The sequence below is a fragment of the Paroedura picta genome, chromosome 1 (genome assembly GCF_049243985.1).
Source record: "Paroedura picta isolate Pp20150507F chromosome 1, Ppicta_v3.0, whole genome shotgun sequence".
Classification (NCBI taxonomy): domain Eukaryota; kingdom Metazoa; phylum Chordata; class Lepidosauria; order Squamata; family Gekkonidae; genus Paroedura; species Paroedura picta.
Genome location: NC_135369.1, coordinates 141,634,770 through 141,661,079, shown reverse-complemented (window position 1 = coordinate 141,661,079; position 26,310 = coordinate 141,634,770). Strand labels below are relative to the sequence as shown.

Below are 26,310 nucleotides of genomic sequence, written 5' to 3'. Positions count from 1 at the left end.
TTAGCTCATGTGCTGGTTCATATCCATTCCTAATCTAGAGACTGTGTTGCTGATCTATTTTCAATAAACTCATAAATAAATTCTTATTAATTCCAGACAACTCCTGCCTCAGTGATCTCCATGTTCTTGCTCACTACAAAACTCTTAGCGGTGAAACCAAAGCCTTTACACTTGCTGCCCTAACAGCATCTTGTAAACCAGGAGAAATTTTACAATTTAAAACAATCCTGGTCCCCCAAATCCTCAGAGGCTCTGTGAGTCCCTTCAATTGGTAGAAAAGGCCTGTCACCCAAGGCTTCAGTGGACTACAGTTTATCTGGAAGTCTTTTGCACAGTCCCTCTGCCAGTGTAGTTTTCTCAACTTCCACCACGAATGAAGCTGTTTCAGAAGACACATTTTTGCTAGTGATCAAATTTCATAAACAAATGGCAGCATTTATTCAATAGTTAATATTTATATTTACAAACCAATTTTATGTATAATAACCTAATATACAGCACTATGCAATATGTATAATTTAAAATCACCGGAATGGATTCTTACCATCAAGAAAGACATGACAAAAATGCATAGGATTTGAAAATCCCCATTTATACTACCATGGCAATTTTAAGCGTATTTTCATAGCAAACCATCATTTCGTGACCTCATGTATTTGAAGAAAAGTAAACATCTTTTGGGGTAGATACTATATTTTCTTCCAATCAAAAATATGCAGCTGGTTATGATGAATTCTTAAAAGCACAGCTTTTAACCTGAGGAACCAAAGCTTCTGTATTGACACACACTGTCATTCCTGACTTAGGGTCAGAACCTCTTCATCTCTTCTGTAGGCATGCTAAGAGGCTCAGACCATGTAAAGTGCATAAGACAAAACTGCATGTAGAATCCAAAGCAAAAGCCTTAAATGTTGCAATTCCATGTGAGAAAGTTTTGATTTTTTTTTTAGTAAATAGTCAACAAATATGTGTTTGTCACATTTGTTGATATGCCAGGAATATTTGCTGGAACACATTGGGAAATTTTGAAAGCAGAAAAAGTTCAGATCAATAGAGAGTGAACTGTACAAGATGAATATAGTAAACATTTCAGCAGGAACATAAAAGCCCATGCACGTAATGCATTGTGTGACAGAACACTAGACAGGTCCATTTGCCTTCAAGCAACACCAGCAGACTCTACCTCCTCAAAATGCTAACAAGTTACTTCATACTAAACACATTCTCTCCACATAGCCTAGACACAGTATTGACATATTACAAAGCACACAACAAGCTGCAGATCCGTTAGGTGAAGAAAGACTATATATGCATCATGGCACCTGTCCAGCAAGAGGCAAACCTCCAAAATCCGGCAGTTTTCTACAGCTAATTTTTTATACCTGTTATCTTCAAGTTAATCCACTGTAAGGGAAACAAAGGCTTAAGAAATACTTATGTGTTCTCTGTCAGAAGCAACATTTAACCAGGGATAAAGCTTTCAAAAGCTGTATCCAATTGGACTGGCCTTGATGCACATGCAGTACAAGTGATTTGGAAGGGTAGGATTAATTGGGAATATCTGCACTATTGTTCCGATTTCCGTATTTGTGATGAATGATCAGCAGCACTACTCCAAGAAAAAAGCAAATGGAGCCAACAGTTATATATGCAATTCCCAGAAATGGATTCTTGCCACCCATCCATGAAATGGTGCTCAAGATCATCCGTTTTCGTCCATCAAAGCTATGCACAGGATAATCTGATTCAGATATAGGAAAAACATCATCATAATGTCATCTGTCTATCCCACTGGCCTAATCTCTGTGACTTTATTCTGATGTCTTGTGCTTATTTGTGACAGGTTTGAACGTGGCCTGCCATATGTGCATATTCCCTCTTTACTTTCCTCATGCACAAAGCTTTCTAGTTGCGGAATCCTTCAATTAAATTCCAGTCTACTATGTCATACACATACAGGGACCTGGGCAGATTCAAGTCTTTTTTCTTCCCCACAAACCAGGATGATTTAGAACTGCAGCTTGTTGGAAGGAAACAAGCTTGATAATCCCTTATGCCTGTACTTGGAAATCAGGGCAAAGTGGAGTTTGAGTAAGTTTCCCCAACCAGGCAGATTTCAATCATGTGCCTCAAATTAGGGGGAGGGATAAAAAAACAAGGCAACTAACTCATCAAGCACAGAGGTACATAGAGGTATATGAGTTCAACTTGCATTTTTTTTAGTAGGATTTTGCACCAGACATGAATATAACATTGTTATAGCTAAAGGAAGTGTGAGTGATATTCAAAAATAATGCCTCACCAAGGGATATTTCAAGCCAAGTCTACAGAAATCAGAAGAAAAAAAAAGAAAACCAATTGGCAGAAGTGGCTTTCACTATGCTGCCAAAACTAAATGGCAGTTCTCACAAGTGTTGTGTGGTAATGTAAGATTTCTTTTTGTTGTCTTTTATATCTAAGTTCTATTGAGTTCAGAAGGTCAACCCTTCCTCCTCAGAACAACGAAGATTGAAGCTATCATTTTTCACACACAGCCCCACACACTATTTGTCACGTGGGAGGAAACTCACAAATTAGCTTCTAAAATACCCCTCAACACCCAATCCCAGAGTCTTCCTCTTCCAAATCCAGCCTGCCAAAACCTAAGGACAGCTCCCATCTCCCCACATACCACTGCTGGTTCTCTAAAATCCTAACACTTTGGGGGGGGGGGGTCGCCTTACATTAAAGAGTTACGTTATCTAACCTTTCTCACTAACCAAAAGTTTCCATCTCTCATACACTTCCCCTTGATCTGAAAATACTATGAAAACTACTGAGTTCAGTCTCCAGCTTGTCAAAACCTGCATGACAAACACAAGGGAAAGCATACTGAGGCATGCAGTAGCTAACTCTTTAAAGGGCTCCACTTTCTAACAAGACAGTTCAATAACATGCATGAAGTGTGACATGTAGCTGCCAGCTATGTTATTTGAACATGTCAAAATCTAACATGCCCAGACGTTGTGCATGAAAACCCCGAAAGACAAAAAATCATGAACATGGCAGGTATTCCCCAGCTGGGTATTTCAAAAACACTCCACCCAATGTCACATCTTTAGCCCTGGCACTCTATGCAGCTTCATGGCTGCACTGAAACCTGGGTTTTACCCTAAGTGTTTAAAGGCAGTGCATATTTTTTTAACTGGAATCTCCTGCTACACAGCTGCAAGTTGCCCATTTAATAACTTTAACTGCAAGTTGCCCATTTAATAACTTTAAAGTGTATGGAATTTTTTCCCCCTCGTGGCACAGTTCCTGAAGCATTCAATAAAGGATACTGTACTCTATCTCCAAAGAGTACTTTCCAGCAGGTAGAGTAGGAAGCAAGCTGTCTTTCCTCTCTATGAGGCGATACAGTTTACGAAACGTGGGTAATGCTGCAGTACGCATCCACACGATGAAGTCTTCATTGATGAACCCATTGTTGTCTGAGTCAGAATCTAACAGGTACACTGGTTTGGGCCAGTTGATAGGCTTTGAGGTGCCTTAAAAACAAAAGCGAGTTAACAGTTTCACTTTACACATTTGTTACAAGTTCTAGTTAAAATGTACAGATCTTAAATACATACTTTTTAACCAGCTGTCCCTTCCTGACCCACTCAGACCTTATAACTCATCTTACTCCTTCAGCTTGAGTCATTTCAATTTTCCCTACAGCTAGCAGTAAAGCTATGCAATAATCTGGAAGATGGGGAACAAACTAGCCAGGCAGCTGAATCTGTGGACACTGAAAGAAAGCCAGATAATCTGAATTGGGATTGAAGTATTAGAAAGAGATGAAACTGACTAAAGCTAAATCCGTAAACAAGCTTGTATGCAAGAATATCTAATCTTCATACACAACTTTCCTCCAGCACCCTTCCGTACAAAATGCACTGAGTTTTTTAAAACAGAAAACAGACTTGTGGCTACCACAATGCCCTTACGTGAGATGAGTAGCCAAAAGGGAGAATTTACAACAGTATAATACAATCTGCACTACCAGAGTAATAATCTTACCATGAAAAAGTACTGTCAAATTATTATCATCTCCAACAGGATTCCTAAACTTTACATATTTGTCAGTCCACCAAGCAATACCCTTTTTATTCAGTACAATAGGATGGGTTCCATTTTGATCAATACGGGACAATGTTAGCGTATCTACAAGGAAAACAAAAGTTAGTCACTTCCAATCTTTGGGTTCTATGAACACAATCATAATAGACAGCAGATGGCCTTAAAGGTAAGAACCAAAACCAAATATTCGTTCTTTTTTTTTCTTTCTTTTTTTGCTACCATAGCAAACAGAAAATGGAGAAAACAAGGAGAGGCGTGCTTTGGGTGGACAATGAATTGTTTTGACAACTAACTCAATCATGTTGTCTTGGTACAAAGGAGGGAGGTAGTATATATCTACCATACTTCCACTAAACTAAGAATGTGCATTTCATTTAACTTCTTTGTTAAGTCAAAACATATACAGCACAAGAGTTATACAATAACATATTTAGAAATCCTACCATTGAACATGCTGTTGGCAATAGCTCCACAAGGAGCAATGGGCTTATTGTCGTCACTGGTGCGGTAAGGCTCACATTCCTTACTGGGGTTCTAATTGGTATAAAGAGAACAAGTCAGTATGACCTCATAAAAACAGAGTATAATCAAAACACAGGATACCTAGGGTTGGAACCAAAGTACTGCGAGTGGAGTGGGACTGTTAACATTTCCCACCTCTAGCTGCAGAACACTGAGCATCCCCATCTTGTTCCTGGGGCTCAGGAGACTCAGCAATAATTGTTCTGGTCCCCTGACAATGGACTGAATCAGCACTTTTGAATCCAATCCTGTTTGCTTGATAAAAGCTTATGAGATATTGTTACAACTCTTTCTCCTATCTTCTTGATGAACATACAATAACAGTCAACACCCATCTGCAACCAAGCCTACAATTTAAATAAAGTTACAAGAGTAATATGCTCCCCCTTGTTAATAGATCAGAAATAATCTGGAACAAGAACTGGACAGACTGGCAAGGGAAGTTGTCTAATTAGACAGCAAGCAACCGGACATATGTCTACTGGAATGTCAAATACTGGATATACTGATCCAATTGGAATCTCACTCTATATACACCTGTCTGTTTGATCATCACTAGTCAGAGAGGCGGATGACAGCTGGAGTTTGACTAACATTATTTTATTTTCATTTGGTCCAGCTTGACAAGTTTTGCATAACCAGAGAGATAATTTTTATGAATGTCCTGGAAGGAGAGGTCTTCACTTTGACCATGTACACAGCAAAGAAAGTATCATTGTTCAGTTCCTTGGTTCCATTAGTCTTACAAAATAAAATTACATAAATACATTGTATATCTTTTAAAAGAACTTTTGATCCATGGTTAATCCCGCTCAGTTCTGGCTCCTTTTGCAGGATAAGTATAGTATATCCCAGTAAAACAATCTTTGCACTAAATTCCCATGGCTGAAGGAACCCAACACTAAATGAAGAAAGGAATCTAAACGCTACAAAACCATAATAATTTTCAAATCAATTTCCAAAACTACACCGAATGCAGATAATTTAATCTGGGTTATTAAACACTAACCTCAAAGTTACACTTAATTTGCTATCATAAAAATACATTCTATCCCATTAATATCCCTAGCTACTATTACAGAACACATTATGACTAGATTGTTGGTTCTCTAAAAGTTGCTCCTATAACAGCTGAGATGTTAGCTAGGGATGGTTTATACCAATATTTTCATTGAATGCCAAAGGAAATGAGCACCTAAAGTGGCAGTAGAGGATGTTTAAGAGGACTTTCAGGTACTTATAATGAATGGTTTACTTAATAAGTAGTTGACAAAAGTAAACCAGCTTGCCCTGATGAATAAATCATGAAGTATTTTTTAAGTAGTTTCAACATATGAAGTAGAATAGTTGGCCTATTCAAAATGTCTGCTCATCTACCTGAATTTGGCAGTTAAGCCTAGCTGGAAAATAAATTAATTTGCATTAATACAGGGCAATGAGATTTTATTTTAAAACTAGAGGCGAAGTATATCTAAATACAATGGGCGCTAGCCTTTCCCCGCAGGGAGCCCCTGGCAGCCGCGCATAGTGTGGCTCGGCAGCCTCGGGTGGCGGCCTGATGCGTCGGAGGCGCTTTGCGCCTCCTGACATGTCAGGCCACCGGCAAGAGAGCAACTGCGAGCCGCACTACGCGTGGCTCGCAGTTGCTCCCTTGTCAGCAGGCCCGGCCGATGGTCTGTCCGGAGGAAGGGGTCAATCGCACCCTTCCTCATCCCGGACAGAGCCCGCCCTAACTCCTCCCACAAAGCCCTTACGGCTTTATTTAGTCCGCGGCGCTGCGTGTTAAGATATGAGAGGATAGAAGAAAAAAAAAGTCATCCAGAGAAACTCATTCATTGTGATAATATACCATGTATTATCTTATTTTCCTCTTAATATGTGAAAAGTCATCTTGATTTATGTACCAGAAGCCAGTCATGCTTGGAAGAGTCAGAATTTACTTACAAATAAAGAATTATTATTGCCATTTAGTTGGCTATCATCCCGTGACTTCACATAGCGGCGATGATTCTGATAGAAGTTTGACAGTCCATAATACATAAAGACATTGCTCTGAAATACACAAGTGACCAACAGTTTTGAAATGTGTACAGTAATTGAAGCACCAAGCAGCTTCAGATATAACTGCAATACTTAGAATCAGGTATAACAGGAAAATAAACAAAGAGGAATAAAAATGGATCAATCTTGTTGGTTTACAAGAAGCTTACGTCTCAGCATTCCACAGCATGCATGACCACATAAAAAGGTTATTTTTCCTTAAAATTCCAACTGGCTTAAAGCCTTGGAATAGTACAGCGGTTCTCAACCTTTTTACCGCCGTGACCCCAACTTCAGTGACAGCGTGGGCAGTGTGCGTATGTGCGTGGCCAGCGTGCATGAGTACACAGACGCAGGTGCGGGCACACAACAATCGAGGTGGTGTGGAAGTGGCCCCTTCATTTGCAGCTCCCGCAAAGAACCTGACGAGCCACCGCTCCATGGATCATTCCTTTTCCCCCTGCCATTGTGCAGATATGGCAGGTGAATGAAGGGTGAGCAGAAGGGGAGGGGGAGAGTGAAGTGGCCGGGCAAGGAGGGCATGTCACCTGCACCCAAGTCGCCTTCCCAAATTAAAAATTTAAAAACCCCAAATGCGGTCAAAATAAATAGATAAAAGCAGCAGGAGTAGCCTGGCAAAATAGTCCCAAGCACACGCAAGGGTTCCTCCTTCCTTAGTGTGTAGGCAGCCCCATGGCAAGCTGTGGCAACGTTGGGAGCTCACTTGCTCTGGCTGTAGCCCAAAAGGAGGTCAGGCTGCAAAAGGGGCTTGCATTTCACAATCTTCTCTGCTCTCCCCCCCCACCTTCCAAATCAACATGAGTGTCCAAAGTTGAGTGGGGGGGTAACCAAGATAGGTTAATTTTGACTGTTTGCACAGTGGCGGCCAGTGCCACGGCTCCACCGCCTCCGCCCACCTCCACCATCCTGCGGTGACAAGCGGAGGGGGGGTGCGGGCTGCCTCTCGGTCTTCGGGGCACTTTCCTCTCCGTCCACCGCCACCTTCTGCCTTGGCTGCACGGGGCCACTAGAGGAGAGTCCCCATGGGGCTGGCTGACTGGTCATCCTGCCACCACCACAGTGGCCAGCAATCTGGCAACCCCACGGAAGAGGCCAAGCAACCCCAAACAGGGTCGGGACCCCAAGATTGAGAACCACTGGAATAGATTTTTAAAACCTAAAATTTGGGCTTGGATCCAGATTACATATTTACACTGATGTAAAGATTTCTGCTCAAAGAGTACAATTTCCCAATCTCCTTCATTTTTTGGCAGCCCAAACTGGTCCCCAAAATTCTATTTGTGGAGGATAGCCCCCCCCCAGCAGATTCTCACAGAATCTGAGAAGTGGGGAAATTGTGCTCAATAAGCAAAAATCCTTGCACCCATGAAAACATCAGTCATGCTAATCTCTTGCTTAATAAAAGTTCCATAACTGATTTTTTAAAAATCAGGATTAATACTAAAAGGAGAAGGAAGACTTAAATACATACCTTGTCTATCAAATTATGCTGCAAAGCTACAGCAGACTACTGCATAATACACACAATCACTTTTACTATTAATGACCCCCCAGTTAGGATTACAATTATTTTAAAACCCTACCATGCATCAATATATCATTGTTAGTTTCCATTCAATCTTTAAATTTTACAGGTGGGCGAAGTTCTCTTAATAAAATTACATTTCTGAAGAAGTTGTAAAAGGAATGCTGTCAGATATAGATATATATATTATAAATAAGTTACTTGCATAGGCCAAAAATACTTTCCCATCTAATTTCCAATGAAGCAGCTAGAGTAGCATTAGGGTTAGAGAAACGGAGTGTGGTTAGAGTCTTGGCTTCAGTTTCCAACACAGGAAACACATCTATCCACGGGGGATCTTGACCAGTTACTGTTATTCCGTCTAAAGTCTCTCACAGGTTTGCTGGAGGAAGGCAGGACTAAGCATAGTGGCCTGAACACCTTAAAAAGCAGGATAAAAATGTGACCAGGGAGGGCAAACCAGCAACATGCCGTAACAGTATCCTGAGAAAAACAGAACCTTTCCAAGGCAATTGGTACAATAAATTCTATATATCAATTTTTTAAGGACCAACCAAAACGGTTTCTAGATATACTCCATTTTCACAATTTTTCTTCAGTGGCTGATTCCTAAATACAAAATGTACAAATTAATAAAATTAAATTTAAGTTTTAACAATGCAGTAAAGAATTACTCCCACACACCTCCGTAACCAGTTTATAGTATCACACCTTACCTTATACTCTTATCAAGCAATTTTTATATATATAGATAGACCACCGGCTCTGTAAAGTATTGTGGGGAATGTCAGTCAAAAAACATTCCCAATGGTTTAGGGCTACTATCCAGGTATAAATACAAAATCTTAACAGGCCCCACAGCAACATTCTTAAAGGTACACTACTCTTTTACAGAAACACTACTAGTATCCAAAAGTACTCCAAAATCAAAACTTACAGAAAGCAAGACATTTCTAAAGAAGTATTCAGTCCTCTAGGGCAGTGGTCCCCAACCTTTTTATCACCGAGGACCACTCAACGCCGGGACCACTCAACGCCTTTTACTGAGGCCCGGTGTGGGGGGGGGGGTAGTTTACTCCTCTACTCTCAACCACTGCCCTAACGCTCTCTGATCACTATGGTAATGTTTAAACATCCCTTCAAAATAAGATACAGACACGCCACAACAATGAAGTGTGTTGTAAAGGGCTGGGGGGGGGGGAGAAGGCGTCCTTCGGGGCCCACCTCCAATTAGTCGAAGGACCACATGTGGTCCGTGGCCCACAGGTTGGGGATCGCTACTCTAGGGCTAAGTGTATCAAGAGAGTATATAAAGAAACATTCACATTGTCTTAAAAGTCTGTTCATGTCTATTTTATTGCGTCCCTGATGATGGAGTTGCTCAAGTCCAAAAAATTGCAGGCTTTCTGCCGCATGTCCCATTTCTTCAAAATGATTGACCATAGGTGCATCCATGAGGTGATCTCTTAGTCTACTCAAGTGCTCCTGGATTCGTATCCTCAGGGGGCGAGAGCTGATTCCAATATACAATCTGGAGCAAGGACATCTTATAGCATATACTACATTCTTACTCAAACAGTTAATATATTGATTAATTTTAACAGAAAAACCATTTTCTGATTGTTCAAATTCTTTAATTTGTAGTAAGTACTTGCAGCATATACATGAGCCACACCTATAGTTTCCAACCGGTAAAGTGGTTTCACCTGCCTCCTTATTCTGTTCCGTCTTTGTTACCAACTCTCCAATGTTATGACTTCTCCTCCATGCTAATCTAAAGCCATTTTCACAACCTGGAATGTCACTAATCAAATGCCAATGTCTCCGCAATATTTTGTTGATATCTGAGGCAAAATAAGAAAAATCAAACACACAGGTGAATTTCATGTTTTCTCTACGTAGGCAATATTGAAGCAGCTCCTCCCTTCCATTCAAATTAGCTCTGGTCCTTGCCTTAGAAATCACTCCTTCAGGATATCCATGTTGTTTTAGAGCTATTGATAATGCCTCAGACGCTTCCTCATATAATCCATCTTTAGTGTTTATTTTCTTAGAAATTGCCCATAGGGCAGATTCCTTTAAATGTGAGGGGTGAAAACTCTTATAATGAAGCAGTGTGTTCCTATCTGTAGATTTCCTATATGAGGCTGTGACAAGTTTACCTTGGGGATCAAAAGTAACCAAAGTGTCTAAAAAGGCTAATTGAGAAGAACTATGCTGACCGAACATCAAGAAAACAAAGATCATGGCATCCGGCCCTCTCAATTCCTGGCAAATAGATGGGGGGAAAATTGAGATAGTAACAGATTTTATTTTCCTTGGCTCCAAGATCACTGCAGATGGGGACTGCAGCAAAGAAATTAAAAGATGCTTGCTCCTGGGGAGGAAAGCTATGGCAAATCTAGACAGCATCCTAAAAAGCAGAGACATCACCCTGCCAACAAAAGTGCGTTTAGTCAAGGCTATGGTCTTCCCAGTTGCAATGTATGGCTGCGAAAGTTGGACCATAAGGAAGGCCGAGTATCAAAGAATTGAGGCTTTTGAACTCTGGTGCTGGAGAAGACTCTTGCGATTCCCTTGGACTGCAAGGCGAACAAACCGGTCAGTCCTAGAGGAGATCAGCCCTGACTGCTCTTTAGAAGGCCAGATCCTGAAGATGAAACTCAAATACTTTGGCCACCTCATGAGAAGGAAGGACTCCCTGGAGAAGAGCCTAATGCTGGGAGTGATCGAGGGCAAAAGAAGAAGGGGACGACAGAGAATGAGGTGGCTGGATGGAGTCACTGAAGCAGTTGGTGCAAACTTAAATGGACTCCGGGGAATGGTAGAGGACAGGAAGGCCTGTCCATGGGGTTGTGATGGGTCGGACACGACTTCGCACCTAACAAGAACAACAAATGTTGACCTGTAAATTTGATTGAAGGGTGCAGGCTATTACACCACTCAATAAATTGCATCACAGTTTTGCCATCTAAATAAATAATCAAAATATCATCAAGGGATCTGGTGTTAAAAAATATTTATGGTTTGAATGGGTTAAGATTCTCATTCAGAAGCCATTTGCTTTCAAAATCTAGCATGAACAAAGTAGCTATAGACAGTGCTACTGGGGACCCCATCGATACCCCCTGTACCTGTAAATATAATTCTCTATCAAACTCAAAATAATTATGTTCCAAAATTAAATCCAATAGGAAATGAGTTGGTGGTCTCAGTTCTTGCCTCTGATCCAGTGCATTCTGTACTACCACTCTGGCCTCCTCTATAGGGATGTTTGTATAAAGTGAAGTCACATCCATAGATAATAAGACTGCGCCTTTCGGAATGATTAATTTATGAATTAAATTAATAAAGTGTGCAGTATCTTTAAGCAGGGTCTCACAATTTGAAAAAGTTTGCTGAATATAAAAATCCACAAATTTAGCAAGAGGTTCAAGAAACGATCCACACTGTGATACAATTGGTCGTCCCTTAGGAGGGCAATCTGGTTTATGCATTTTTGGTAATATATATAAATGAGGTATTCTGGGATACTTATTTTCCAAATACATGGCTTCATTTTTACTAATGTAACCCAGTCCCAGACCTTCATGAATTACAATTCTTATAATTCTCATGACCATGTTAATACAATCGTAACTCACAGGTTTATAATAAGTTCTATCACTCAGTTGTCTCATCACCTCATTTTTATAATCACACCAATTCATAACAACAATGCCACCACCTTTATCAGCTGGCTTGATAATAATATTAGAGTCTGACTGTAACACCTTAAGCACCTCAAATTCCTCTTGAGATAAATTAAATGGGACAGTTCTCCTTTTACATTTTAATTTTTCTAAGTCCCTAAGGACAACTTTTTCCAAATGTGGCAATAGTTGGAACATCTATTATAGGGGTAAAGGTAGATTTAGTTCTAAACGAAGTAGCCTGTCTTGTGGGAGGGGAATGTGCAAACAGATGTTTTAACTTTAACAATCTTGTTACTTTGAACAAGTCCACCCTGGTACGGAATGCATTGTACTTTGGTACTGGCACAAACGATAAACCTTTATTCAAAACCTTAATCTCTGTGGGTGTAAGTAGCCTATTAGATAAGTTAGACTATTTCTTGCGGTTCAGACGCCTGCCCCTCTAAAAAAACGGCTGGAATCGGTCAGGTTCTCTTAAGTATCTCCTTGGTCGTAGAGAACTCCTCTGAGGCATAACTTCCTCACCTGAAGAGCTGAATGTATCAGCTTCTGATTCTGAAAAGGTATCTGGGTCCCATGTAACACTTTTAGTCTTAAATCTTGGGTGCTTCTGTCCCAGCCAGGGATACACATTATGAGAGGCATAGTATCTTTGATCCCTATCAAACTTCCTATTCTTATACTCCTTCAGACTCTCTGTAAATTTTCTAAATCACCTAACTTTTTGTCATAAGTGTCCTGCGTAGTTTTCTGTTTCAGAGTATCCTTAAGCTTATCTATTTCACTCTCCATTGTCTCAATTTGTTTTTTTGACTGACATTCCCCACAATACTTTACAGAGCCGGTGGCTTATCTATATATTAAAAAATTGCTTGATAAGAGTATAAGGTAAGGTGTGATACTACAAACTGGTTATGGAGGTGTGTGGGAGTAATTCTTTACTGCATTGTTTAAACTTAAATTTAATTTTATTAATTTATACATTTTGTATTTAGGAATCAACCACTGAAGAAAAATTGTGAAAACAGAGTATATCTAGAAACCGTTTTGGTTGGTCCTTAAAAAATTATTGATATATAAAATTTATTGTACCAACTGCCTTGGAAAGGTTCTGTTTTTCTCTGTAACAGTATCCTGTGCAAGCACCAGGTCATGTCTGACCCTTGGGGTGACGCCATCCTGCGTTTTCATGGCAGACTTAGTACGGGGTAATTTGCCAGTGCCTTCCCCAGTCATTACCACTTACCCCATAACAGTAGCAGTTTGTATTTCACACTTTTAGCTGCCACAAGTGTTGTGGTTGTTCTTACTGCATTTGTATTAGCATAAAATCTTGAATTTAATGACACTACTGCATATATGGGACTCCAGGCAAACGACTCAGGATTTCCTTCAAGCCTTATTCTTTCCATGAGGAAACAACATATAAAGTGAAAATGGTGGCAAATTAGCTGTAAGCACAAAAGCTAATTCAGAAGAGCAAGTAGGAAAGAGCTACTGGAAAGAGAACTGCCAATATCAAGGAGGCTCAAATCAGGAGTACATCAGTCAAATTCATTTTCATATGGTAAAAATATGCAAAAAAAAACCCCAACAACAACAACGTACCTCAAAAGGTTGATCCAGTGTGAAGTTAATGGTGCAGTGGCAAGGAGTGCTGTTCCAGGACACGTTTAAGCATTTATTGCAAGGACTACTTGGTTCTATTCCAGTATAATCAATCTACAAAAATAATGATAAGGAAGGGAAGATAAGAGGAGAAAAGGGAGGTAAATTGAATCAAACAGAACACAGACATAGCTGAGTCCATAGCTAATCAGTAAATGAGTTGTTTAAGATCAGTCATTTTGGGAGGATTGGTAAGCACATTTGATACCAGGGCAATATCTAAGTAATACTGTGCTATGTGCTATATCTTGACATTTTACAAAAAGCTGGTTAAATAGTTTGTAAACAAATACAAATAAGCTACCCCCAATTACACTTTGCCCCTGTCAGCAACCAGGTTGTCTTAATGCACAAACCAACTGATGACAGGAAACCATTTTTAAATAATAAAAGCAAATAAATACCTTCACTCAGAAATGAAATTAGCCCAAATTGCACAGATCAGGTATCTGGGATTGCAAGAAAGAAATGTATACTCAAAATAATCCCTGTTTAATGCTGCAAGGAACTCATTCTAGTTGAGGAAAAAAAATACAAAGGCCTTTATCCAAGCACCTTCTAAAGACTTAAGGGCACTTGAGCTTGATTTAAGCTGGAGCAATGATTTCTGCCTCTCCACACCCCTCCCCCCAAGCAGTTCTGTGCTGTTCCTGAGGATCAACTGACATTTCAGGGGCTCAGTGAGCTAGCCAATTGATATACTTTTAATCAAACATAAAAGGTAAAGGTAAAGGTATCCCCTGTGCAAGCACCGAGTCATGTCTGACCCTTGGGGTGACGCCCTCTAGCGTTTTCATGGCAGACTCAATACGGGGTGGTTTGCCAGTGCCTTCCCCAGTCATTACCGTTTACCCTCCAGCAGCAAGCTGGGTACTCATTTTTCCGACCTCGGAAGGATGGAAGGCTGAGTCAACCTTGAGCCGGCTGCTGGGATTGAACTCCCAGCCTTATGGGCAAAGCTTTCAGACGGCTGCCTTACAACTCTGCGCCACAAGAGGCTCTTTTAATCAAACATAAGCTGTCTTAAATGTATCCGTGGCCAGAAGCTTCACTCAAATAAATACCTATGCATGGAAAAAAAGGCTGAGTTATCTGTCACTTCAGCGATGACCATCCAAACAGCTCTAGATTAGGAAAAATGTTTAAAGTATTATCCTAATTCAACTGTGTGCACATTGGCAGACTTTATTTAGCTGGCAGATACTATCTAATTGTTGATCTGAAACTACTCAGACTAAGAAGCAAAGGATAAAACTGGCTGCATTTAGTCAATAATTATTCAAAAATCTATACTCTGCCCTTTCTTTAAAGCAGTTTATAATAAAAACAAGAAAATAGAACAAGGTTGGAAAGATCAATATTTATGTAATCAGCTTAGGGAAATAGGTGCATCATTGATAAAGCTATCAAAGTTTGAGTCCAGAAGTGCCTTCAAGACTAACAAAGCTTTCATAGAATCGTAGAGTTGGAAGGGGTCTTGTGGGTCATCTAGTCCAACCCCCTACACTATGCAGGACACTCACATCCCTATCGCTCATCTACTGTAACCTGCCACCACTTTGCCTTCACAGAATCGGCCTCTCCATCAGATGACTATCTAGCCTCTGTTTAAACATTTCCAAAGATGGAGAACCCACCACCTCCTGAGGAAGCCTGTTCCACTGAGAAACCGCTCTAACTGTCAAGAACTTCTTCTGGGTGTTTAGATGGAATTTATTTTGAATTAATTTAATTCCATTCATTTTGGTCTGTCCCTCTGGGACAAGAGAGAACAATTCTGCTCCATCCTCCATATGGCACCCTTTTAAATACTTGAAGATGGTTATCAGATCTCCTCTTTGTCGTCTCCTCTCTAGGCTAAACAGACCAAGCTCCCCCAACCTTTCTTCATATGTCTTGGTCTCCAAAACCCTCACCATTTTTGTTGCCCTCCTCTGGACACGTTCCAATTTGTCAACATCACTCTTCAACTGGGGTGCCCAAAACTGAACACAGTACACCAAGTGAGGCCGAACCAGAGCAGAGTACAGCGGTAGCATCACCTCCCATTATCTGGACACGATACTCTGTTTGATACAGCCCAAAATCCCATTTGCCTTCTTAACCACACTACTGACTCATGTTCAATGTATGGTCTACTAAGACTCCTAGATCCTTTTCACACATGCTACTGCCAAGACAAGTCTCCCCCATCTTATATTGGTGTATTTGGTTTTTCCTACCTAAACGTAGAACTGTACATTTGTCCCTATTGAACTTCATTTTATTCTGTTCAGCCCACTTCTTGAGTCTATCAAGATCCTGTACTGTGTTGCTGTCTTCAGTTGTGTTTGCTACCCCTCCCAGTTTAGTATCATCTGCAAATTTAATAAGTATCCCCTCTAATCCCTCATCCAAATCATTTATAAATATGTTGAACATCACAGGCCCCAAGACAGATCCTTGGGGTACTCCACTTGTCACTCTTTTCCAAGAAGATGCTGAACCAATAACAAGTACCCTCTGGGTACGATTTGTCAACCAGTTATTGATCAACCTGAATTAGGATCCATACCGCATTTTACCAACTTGTGAACAAGAATGTCATGTGGAACCTTATCAAAAGCTTTACTGAAATCCAGATAAACTATGTCCACAGCATTCCCCTGATCCAGCAAGGTAGTCACGTTCTCAAAAAAATAGATAAGGTTGGTCTGACATGACTTGTTCTTGAGAAACCCATGCTGAGTCTTAGAAATCACAGCTCTCAGTTCCAGCTGCTCAAGGACCGAGTGTTTATTTGTTCCAAAATTTTGCCAGCTACAGATGTCTAGCAGATGGGTCGATAATTACCCGGATCCTCCTTTTTCCCTTTCGTGAAGATGGGGACAACATTTGCCCGCCTCTAATCGTTTCGCACCTCACCCATTCTCCAAGAAGTGTCAAAAATAATGGACAGAGGTTCAGAGATGACATCTGCAAATTCTTTTTGTACCCTTGGATGCAGTTCATCTGGCCCAAAGACTTTGTTTCATTTAAAGAAACTAGGTGTTTGTGGACTGCTCCAACAGTGATCCTAGGCTACCATTCCCACCCCCCATGTTGTGTTACATTTTTGCCACATTGATCACTATTTCCCTCACAAGAGAAGACTTAGGAGAAACAGGAGTTAAGCAGTTCAGCCCTCTCTTCATCATCTGTTATAATTTCACTTTCTTGTCCTTGCAGTGGTCCTATGCTGTCCCTATTCTTTTTCTTGGTTGAAATATAACTAAATAATCCTTTTTTGTTATGTTTAGCATTTCTTGCTAGCCTAAGCTCATATTGAATTTTAGCTTTTCTAACACTCCCCCCAAGAGCCTCTTGTGGCGCAGAGTGGTAAGGCAGCTGTCTGAAAGCTTTGCCCATGAGGCTGGGAGTTCAATCCCAGCAGCCGGCTCAAGGTTGACTCAGCCTTCCATCCTTCCGAGGTCGGTAAAATGAGTACCCAGCTTGCTTCTGGGGGGTAAACGGTCATGACTGGGGAAGGCACTGGCAAACCACCCCGTACTGAGTCTGCCATGAAAACGCTAGAGGGAGTCACCCCAAGGGTCAGACATGACTCAGTGCTTGCACAGGGGATACCTTTACCTTTAACACTCCCCCTACAATTACTGGTTATTTGTTTATACTCATCCTTGGTAATAAGGCCTTCCTTCCATTTCCTAAATGACTCTTTTTTATTCCTCAAATCTTTTGACAACTGCTTATGGAGCCAACTTGGCTTCCTTAGCCTCCTTCCAACTTTTCTTCTCAAGGGAATTGTTTGTGATTGAGCCTTCAGTATTTCACTTTTAAGAAACTCCCAGCCCTCTTGGACTCCCATCTCTTTAAGTCTTTCTGACCACGGGACTCTACGTAACATACCTTTAAGTCTGTGAAAATCAGCTTTCCTGAAGTCCAGTCTATATGTACAACTACATAAAGGTTTTCTCTTTCCCACAATTGAAAATTCCAAAAGCACATGGTCACTACTACCAAGTGTGCCCACTACTTCCACCTCATCTACCAGTTCTTCCCTATTGATGAGAATCAAGTCTAAAATAGCAGAGCCCCTGGTTCCCCTCTCTACTTTCTGGGAAATGAAGCTGTCGGCAAGACAAGTTAAGAATTTAACGGAGTTTGCATTTTTAGCAGAGTTGGTCTTCCAGCACAGTGGTCCCCAACCTTTTTCTGGCTGGGGACCGGCGGGGCAACTGCCCCGCCCGCGCAGCGCGATGCGCGGCCGAAATCGCGCATGCGCGATGCGTGGCCCTGATTCTCTCCCCCCCCCCCGCAGTAAGAAGCTTCTGGGGCTGCAAGCTTGCAGCCCGGAGAAGTTTTTTACTGCAGGGGGGGCGGGGAGAGGGAACCGCGCCCTGGCCTTTGCGGCCCGGCATCAGGCCGCGGACCGCAGGTTGGGGACCACTGTTCCAACAAATATCTGGGTAATTGAAGTCACCCGTGACCACTGTTTCCCCCTTTTTTGAAAATTTTGTAATTTGGTCTAGCAGTATCTCATTCAAGTCCTCTGACTGGCTTGGTGGTCTATAGCAGACACCCACAATAATACCACTCTCATTTCCTACTCCTTTTATATTTACCCAAATACACGCAACTGAACTTTCATGCTCGGGTACCTGTATTTATTCACAAGTATAAAGATTCTTAACATATATTGCTACATCTCCCCCCTTCTTTTCTTGTCTGTCACTTCTGAATAGATTGTACCCCTCAAGTTTAGTATTCCAATTGTGAGTATTATCCCACCAAGTTTTTGTGATTCCTATTAGGTCATAGCCCCCTTCCTCTATAATGACTACTAGTTCCTCCTGTTTGTTTCCCATACTCTGTGCATTAGTGTAGAGACATCGTAATCCATCCTTTGTGTGCCTCATGGTTTTGGTTTTTTAAACTTCCTTGTAGGCTAGTAGTTCCCTGCTCATGTAACATTCCCTATAGATTGGAGATCTTCTCATGTTCAGATCTTGACATCACACCAAGTTCTGAATTTACGTCTCGTTCCCCTTTTGTGTCTAGTTTAAAGCCCTCTTTACCAGGTGTGCAAGGGTTCTTCCAAAAATACTTTTTCCGTCCCTTGTGAGCTGCACGTTGTCTCCTGATATTAGCCTTTCATACTGACACCGTTGACCATGATCCAGAAATCCAAATTGTTCCTGTCATCACCACTGACGTAGCCAGTCATTTACTTGCATAATTTTTCTCTGTCTTCCTATGCCTCAGCCACTTACAGGAAGGAGTGATGAAAACACAACCTGTGCTCCCTGGTCCTTTACCTTTTCCCCCAGATTCCTAACGTCTTTTTTAATATGTTCCATGTTCTGCTGGGCAGTATTATTTGTTCCTACATGGATGAGAAGGAATGGGTAACAATCTGTAAGCTTGATAAGCATCCATGCAAACTAAAGTTCTAGAAAGTGAATTAAAATGTGTATGTATGTACACACCACACAGCCCTTTTTAGTTTTGTCCTCAAACTGATTATGATGACAATTTAGGATTTTGTATATTTTCAAGAAATACAGATCAAATTATAACATTGTTTCAATTTCTACCAACCCAAAATATGTGCTTAACCTTTGCATTCAGTTATTGTTTGTCCCTTTAAAAGAACCATTCTAAACAAGAGCGCTTCCTTTTAAGTAACAGTACTAGAGCCAACAATATCTCAACATTGACAGACTGAGAGAAGTGCTCTGTGTCCTTAAGCCTAGAAACAAAGGTACTTATTTTTAGAAAGTGATTAACGGGACGGATCAGGAGAACATGAAGTGCATCTCAACCTTGTCTTGGATTTTTGAAGCAGCCCAGACTTTTAAGAATTAAAATAAGGGTCTCTTAGACCATAATCAAGGTTTTTTCAATGTTTTATTTCAATCATAGTTCCACACCCTACCATAGATGTCCCCCAAACTATGTTATTGTGCACAAATGGTTCCAAGTTCCCACTTGCTCTCCCCACTGCCTATCTATTACACATAGACACTGATGAATCTAAGGGAAAACATGTTGCAAATTCATTCCTCATGAAAAGTACAATATGCACGGAAGCCTTTGAAACAACAGTTCCATGTCCTTGCAGAAAATACAACTATTACTAGCATGTAGTAAATATGAAGTATTTTTCATACTCAGTATCAGAGATTAAAGGTCTTTGGTCATAGTCACAAGTAACTGATTCATAACTATTTGAATTAATACATGACAGAACACATAATATTCAGAAGGACACAGGAGCTGAATCTGGGATTTACCAACACAATGTTGGGGGAATATTTTTTCCCCAATAATTTTTATTATAATCACAAAACATGCCTAGTTCACAAATTAAGGAAAAGAAAGGAAAAGTTATTGCTTTCTTATCCATTATTTCTAACATCTTAAGGATATTTTTAAAATACTGCCAAATGTTGCCAGTTTTCTCACATACTTATCCATGGTGCCTCTTAATATTTCGGAAACTCCCCGGGGCGTGAAGCGTGTCCAGCCCCTGGAGAGTGTCTGGACTGGAATACAGCCTAATCAGGGTGCGTCCAACTGCCCTCCCTAGCTGCCCACTTGCTTCTCCAGCAGCCTGGCCACAAACAAGCCTGGATGCCGGACCCAGCACATCTCTGCCGCCCCGCTGCTCCACTCGGGCTGCAGCAGTGGAAAGTATGAGCCGGTGGCGGCAATGGAGGCCCCTAAAAGGAGCTGCAACCGCCAAGGTCGGGTAGAAATAGTTGTGAGAAACAAGGCTAGAGGGCGGACAACAAACGAGCTGGCTTGGGAGTCTACGTGAGGAGGCAGCTCAAAGACAACTGGGGAAGCAAAGGAGGAGCACGCAGAGCAGCAGGGCATGGGGTGCCTGTTTGGCTTGGGGATCCTCCCCCAATCATCTGTAGCCTAAGGGCAGATTAGGTGCCCCTGGCTCGGTCATGGGCCAGCCACCTGCAGCCGGCCCGGGGCTCACCGGGCCCATGCCTGACACACTCTAGCCCTGCCACCTTGAGAGGGGGGCCAAACAGCCAGGAGCCCTCTCCGTGCCTCCAGAGCCCTGCCTCCCCACCCCTTCCTCCCGCTAGCGACCTCTGCATTTCAGTATGCAGCGGGCTTTCCCACTAGTCTACAATATTGTTAGACTTCTGAGTTGCTGTTAGTTTGACAACTGATTAAAGTAGTCACATCTTTAAGAACCATTCTAATTTGCCAGACTACACTAGTTGTTTCCAATAACATTCACATCCAATCTTCAGGGGTCAGAGCATATAGCAGCACTTCTCCAGGATCAATAGTTATGATACTGACACAATTTTAAGATATAAATTTCATGTTCCAAATTAAGGACCAATCCTTTCTCAAAAATAGTATTTTGTTCTGTTCTCCAATAAACTTCAGCCCTGGATCCTACCTAAATACAAATGATTATAGTATTTTACCCTAACTCAGTCATACTCTGGCTTCAAATTTGGAACACAACTCAGATCACAAATTACAATATAGCAACAACCATGTGACACACACCTGCCCATGTAAGTGTTTCACATAGACAGTGCCATATAAGATGAAGTTGGTTCTTATATGCTACTTTTCTCCACCAGATGGAGTCTCAAAGTGGCTTACATTCGCCTTCCCTTTCCTCTCCCCACAACAAGCACCCTGTGAGGAAGATGAGGCTGAGGGAGCCCTGATATTACTGTTCAGTCAGAACAGCTTTATCAGTGCGGATGCAAGCCCAAGGTCACCCAGCTGGTTGCATGTGGGGGAGCGCAGAATCAAACCCAGCTCGCCAGATTAGAAGTCTGCTAACCACTACACCAAAACTACACGCGTGCTGGGAAAGATATGTACAGCACCTGCACATTAAAAAATACTGTTTACATAGAAAGCAATCTACTTTTTAGCATGAAATAGACTGTGTAAAGTGCCTACAGGGTCTCCATCTGCCTGTCATATGTAAAACAGCTTCTGAGAACAGCTGTGTTGGTCTGCAGCAGAAGAGCTAGATTTGAATCCAATAACACCTTAGAGACCAACAAGGTAGAGGGGGGTGAGTTTTCAAAAGTCAAAGTTCCCTTTTTCAGACCTGTATCTGACAAAAGGAACTTTAATTTTAGAAAGCTCATACTATTAAATATGAAACTGTACTCCTTAGGAACAAAGATCTATTTACATCAATTTCCCATTTAACAAGGGGGGAGAATCACCATTATCTGCCCTTGAAAGTGTACCTCCCATGTTCTAACACACATGCATAGAAAGCCAAAGCAATGGTTACCAACACTCCATCCTCAGTCCACGCATTTCTAGTTCAAAACCCAGGATTCATTCTCTACCATCCATTTTTCAAATGACATTCCAAGTTTGGTTTTATAAAAGCCTCTCCCCGCCCCTGTTTTCTGAGTATTTCCTGCATTTCACTTCAAATTCTAAAAATAACCTTTCCAAGGCCACTTCCTTTAAGCTTTTACATCAAACCATAAACCAATCAGTGGGGGGACAGGAGTACCATCTTAAAATACTGCTGTTCATTTGATGCCCATGCAATTATAAAATCAGAATATTACATGGCTAATTAAAGTTACCAAATGTGGTTAAAGAAGCACACCACTGCATTTTAACTTGACTTTACTGCAAATGCTCTAGTGGGGATAAATCTTACTAGTTATCAGCACAGACTGATACAGGTACACATTAAGAAATGCAGATGATATATATCTACTAACTACTATACAGATATAGCCAGGGCACCTCCTTGACCGTTTATGCACTGGAGGTTTCATGCCGAGCTGCAGGCTGAAGTTTTAGTTGTGGCAGGTTGCCCCACCTCTTCCTGCATCCACACGGGGGAGCATTTGGCCCGGTGCTCCTCATCTGCCCCTGATTTTTGCTCCTGCACGGGAGCTGGGGCAGTGAAGTTCCCAGTGCATAAACGGTCCTTGTTTAAAGCAACTATACTTTAAAAAACATTTCTATGCTCATATACATGTGAAAAGAATGCACAAATAATCTTCCTAGAAAGATTTCCTGCTAACCTCCATCATCTGACCTACAGAAACAAAGTCAGACCTGGACCCTACAAAAGGTAGATTAATGGGTGTAAGGGAGTCTTCTCAGACATACAACTAAAATAATTAATATAATGGCTGATATATCCTTTAATAGTTTTAAGCTGTAGTTCTGAATTTTAACAGCTTGCTATTATTCTATAACTCTTTCAAATTACAAAACAGCAGTCTTATTTGAATGAACCATAACTCTTATATGCATACTGGTGAGCCATCCAAAGACTCCAGACTCCTTCAGCTTGGTGGTTATAGAACATACCGTCAATTCACAGCTTCAACTTCTATTCCTACTGGTTTCAACTCACATTAACTCCTTTGTACTGTCGGATCTGTCCCTCCACCCATTTCCCCAACCCCTCATATTATGGTTTTTCCAGCATACCATGCACTCCCATACTCTCTTCCAACTGCCCAACTCCTGTATTCACCCCTCTCACATTTTGACAGTCAATTTTTTGTTTTCACAGCTCCTTTTTTCCTTCTGATTTCTCTTCCTCACACAAAAATGTAATATTTTCTGCTGATTTGATCTGCATAGACTCTCTAACATGCTAAATACAAAGACTGACTACAAGGATACCGAGAGCCAGAATGGTGTATGGTTTATTTTTATGTATTTATTTATATTATATTTCAATTTCTAGGCCACCCCTCCCTGCAAGCTGGCTCAAGGTGGCTTACAACATTTAAAATCATTTAAAGACATAATACAATATTTTAATATTTCTATTTGTTCCACAATCCTCATTGTCTCATTCAATCCCTTTTCTCAGTCTTGATGAACTTCACAGGCATGGGGGGAAATCAGTACAGAGGTGGAACAGAGAGAGAGCACGCCTGAATGGATGAACACAGTGGGAGGACCACAACTGGGTCTCAGCTGGCCTGGCTTAAGTCATAGGCCTCGTGGAAGAGTGCTATTTTGCAAGCCCAGTGGAACTTTGTTAGCTCCATCAAAGCCCATGTCTCTACTAATAATTCATTCCACCAGGCAGTAGCCAAGGACAAAAAGGCCCTGGCTCTGATCAACTGCAGTCACATTTCCCAGGGGCCAGAGATCCCCAACAGGTTGGTACTCACAGAGCCCTTTGGCAGACATATTAGGAGAGGCAGTCCCACAGATACTCAGGGCCTAGACAACACAAGGCCTTAAGGGTTAACACCAGCACCTTGAACCTGATCTGGAATTCTACTGACAACCAATACAGTTGGCAGAGAGTAGATTGAATATAAGCCGTGCAGCCTCATTTGGTACCAGCTGTAACTTCCAGATCAAAACCAAAGGTAGGCCCTTGTAAAGTGAGTTACAATAATCCAACCTGGGGGTGACTGGCACATGGATCACTTTGGCTAGGTCTTCTGGGGCCAGGTAGGGGCTAATAGCTTTGCCTGGCATGCTTCATTTGTAACTTGAGCTCCATAGAAAGGAAGGCATCAAGAAGCGTCCCCAAATTCTTGTCAGAGCACAAAGTTGTTAACTGCCGTCTGTCCAGACAGGGAAGGCAGGGCTTCCTCTTCTGGTCCTTTATTCTCCAGCTACAGGACCTCAGTCTTCAAGGAGTTAAGCCTCAGGTGACTCTGCCAGAGTTATCCTGTCACAGCCTACAGACACTCTGCCAGTGAAGCTGGGAGTGTATCTGGCCAGCCACTCATTGATAGAGCTGGGTGTCATCAGTATATTGATGGCATCCCAGCCCATATCCCCAGACCAGCTATGTACGACAGCGCAAGCTGTAATCTGGAGAAGAGAGTTTGAATCCCCTCTCTGCTCCTCTATAAGTCTTGCTGAGTGACCTTAGTCCAGTCACAGTCCTCTTGGAACTCTCTCAGCCCCATCTGCCTCACAAGGTGCCTGCTGTGGAGAAGAAAAGGGAATGCAATTATAAACTGCTTTGAGACTCCTTAAGTTAGAGAAAAGTGGTATATAAAAACTAACTCCTCTTTTTTTGTCTGACCATACAGTGAGAACAACAAAAATCTTTGCACAGTTCTGAACAGGTCAATCCAGTAATTTTGTTTCAAACAAAAACAATAAGAACACAAATGCTGTATTCAATGTTGAGCTGTCCTGTCAACAATAAATAAAGGGCTGGTGTTGCTTGTTCCAGAAGGGTGCATTCCTCTGTAATTATAGTTCTCAAGAAAAATTAAACCTTAAACTCTCACTTCACATCATTTCATCTGGCATGCCTATTTCCTAACAATAAAGGGAAAACGTACAGAAAAGCCTCAGGCCAAAACTGCAAAACATTTAAACGCTTTTGGCCATTCTTCCATATTTCCTCTACCCATCAGATAAAAATGTTGATTGTTCATTCTACTGGTATGTATTTCGGTAACCCTACCTACCCCTTTTTTATAAGTCCCTGCTGAGGAAATGCCTTTCAATTTTTTTTGGTTTTGAAATAACCAATTACTGTTAGGCCCTGAGTGCCAACAGTACATTAGAATTAGAAAAAGTGGTGGGTTTCTGTACCCTGCTGTTTACTACCTGAAGGAGTCTCAAAGTGGCTTACAATCCCATACCCTTCTTCTCCCCACAACGGACCCCTGTGAGGTCAGTGGGGCTGAAAGAGTTTTGAGAGAACTGTGGCCAAAGGTCACCCAGCTGGCTGCATGTGGAGAAGTGGGGGACAAATCCAATTCCCCAGGTCAGAGAACTCTTAACCACCACCCCACACAGGCTGACCATCAGTGAGAACCGTCTGAAAAGTGACCATCCCCATTCGAGACACCAATCCAAAATCAGTGATCAGCCTATCAATCCCCTGTATGAATTGAGAACTGCTGGCAATTTATCGAGTACATTTAGGGCCCTGGATGTTGATTACTGGAGCGAAGAGACTCCACCCTGCTCCCCCGCATCCCTGCCATCGCTCCGGAGGGCGAGACCAAAACCCCAGTGCCAACTAGCCCCTCGTCCCCAGGCCCGACGTGCCTCTCCGTGAAACTCCCCTGGCCCGCGGTCGGTGCCCTGCGTGCCCTTCTTCTGCCCGCAGGTCGCGAGTTGTCATCACCCCCGCGCCCCATGGCTATTTCGCAAGGCGTTTCCGAGCACTCCTCCGGCTTCTCCTCTCAGCCGCCCGGTCAGGTTCGCCCAGCGTTACACAAGGGCTCCGACGGCCGGGCCGAGCCGGACCAGCCCAGCCCAGCCCCCACCGGCCGCCTCCCCCCGTTCACCTCGTGCTCGCGGATGTTGTTGGAGGTGACGAAGATGCCGATGCCGATGGGGATGAAGATGAGGCCGATGACGAAGAAGGCGGGCAGGACGGTGCCGGCGGTGAGGATGGGCTGCCAGGCCGGCAGGCGCTGCTGCTTGAAGGCCGTGTTGTCGGGCTTGCGGCTCTTGGTGGGGCCCCCGGGCCCGCCGCCGCCCCCGGCCACCCCGCCGCCGCCCCCGCCGCTGCCGCTGCTCCCGGCCACCACCTGGTGCCCGTCCACCTCGTCCTTCGCGTTGTAGTTCATCGCCATGGAGCCTCCGCCGAGGGGGGGAGAAAAGCCGGGGCAGGAGGAGGCAACGACAACAACGCTCCCCTTCCTGGTCGCCGGAGCACCGTCCGCGCGTGCGCACACTCTCCCACTACACGCCAGAAGACGCCGCCCACGAGCGGCTCTCCGTAGGACGGCGTGTGTGCGCGCATGCGCCAAAGGGCCAACCGGTGAAAGAACAATC

General features: G+C 42.4%; 1 protein-coding gene across 1 annotated transcript; it reads right to left on the bottom strand.

The window, feature by feature from the left end:
* Positions 1 to 409: 409 nt before the first annotated feature.
* On the bottom strand, positions 410 to 26,272 carry TMEM30A (transmembrane protein 30A). The gene is made up of 7 exons (XM_077306525.1): positions 25,818 to 26,272; positions 13,513 to 13,626; positions 6,568 to 6,675; positions 4,545 to 4,635; positions 4,042 to 4,185; positions 3,321 to 3,527; positions 410 to 1,741 (listed from the first exon to the last, which is right to left on the bottom strand). Exons 1-7 carry the CDS (start codon positions 26,106 to 26,108, stop codon positions 1,548 to 1,550), a joined length of 1,149 nt encoding a protein of 382 aa, XP_077162640.1. The 5' UTR covers positions 26,109 to 26,272; the 3' UTR covers positions 410 to 1,547.
* Between the last annotated feature and the right edge of the window lie 38 nt (positions 26,273 to 26,310).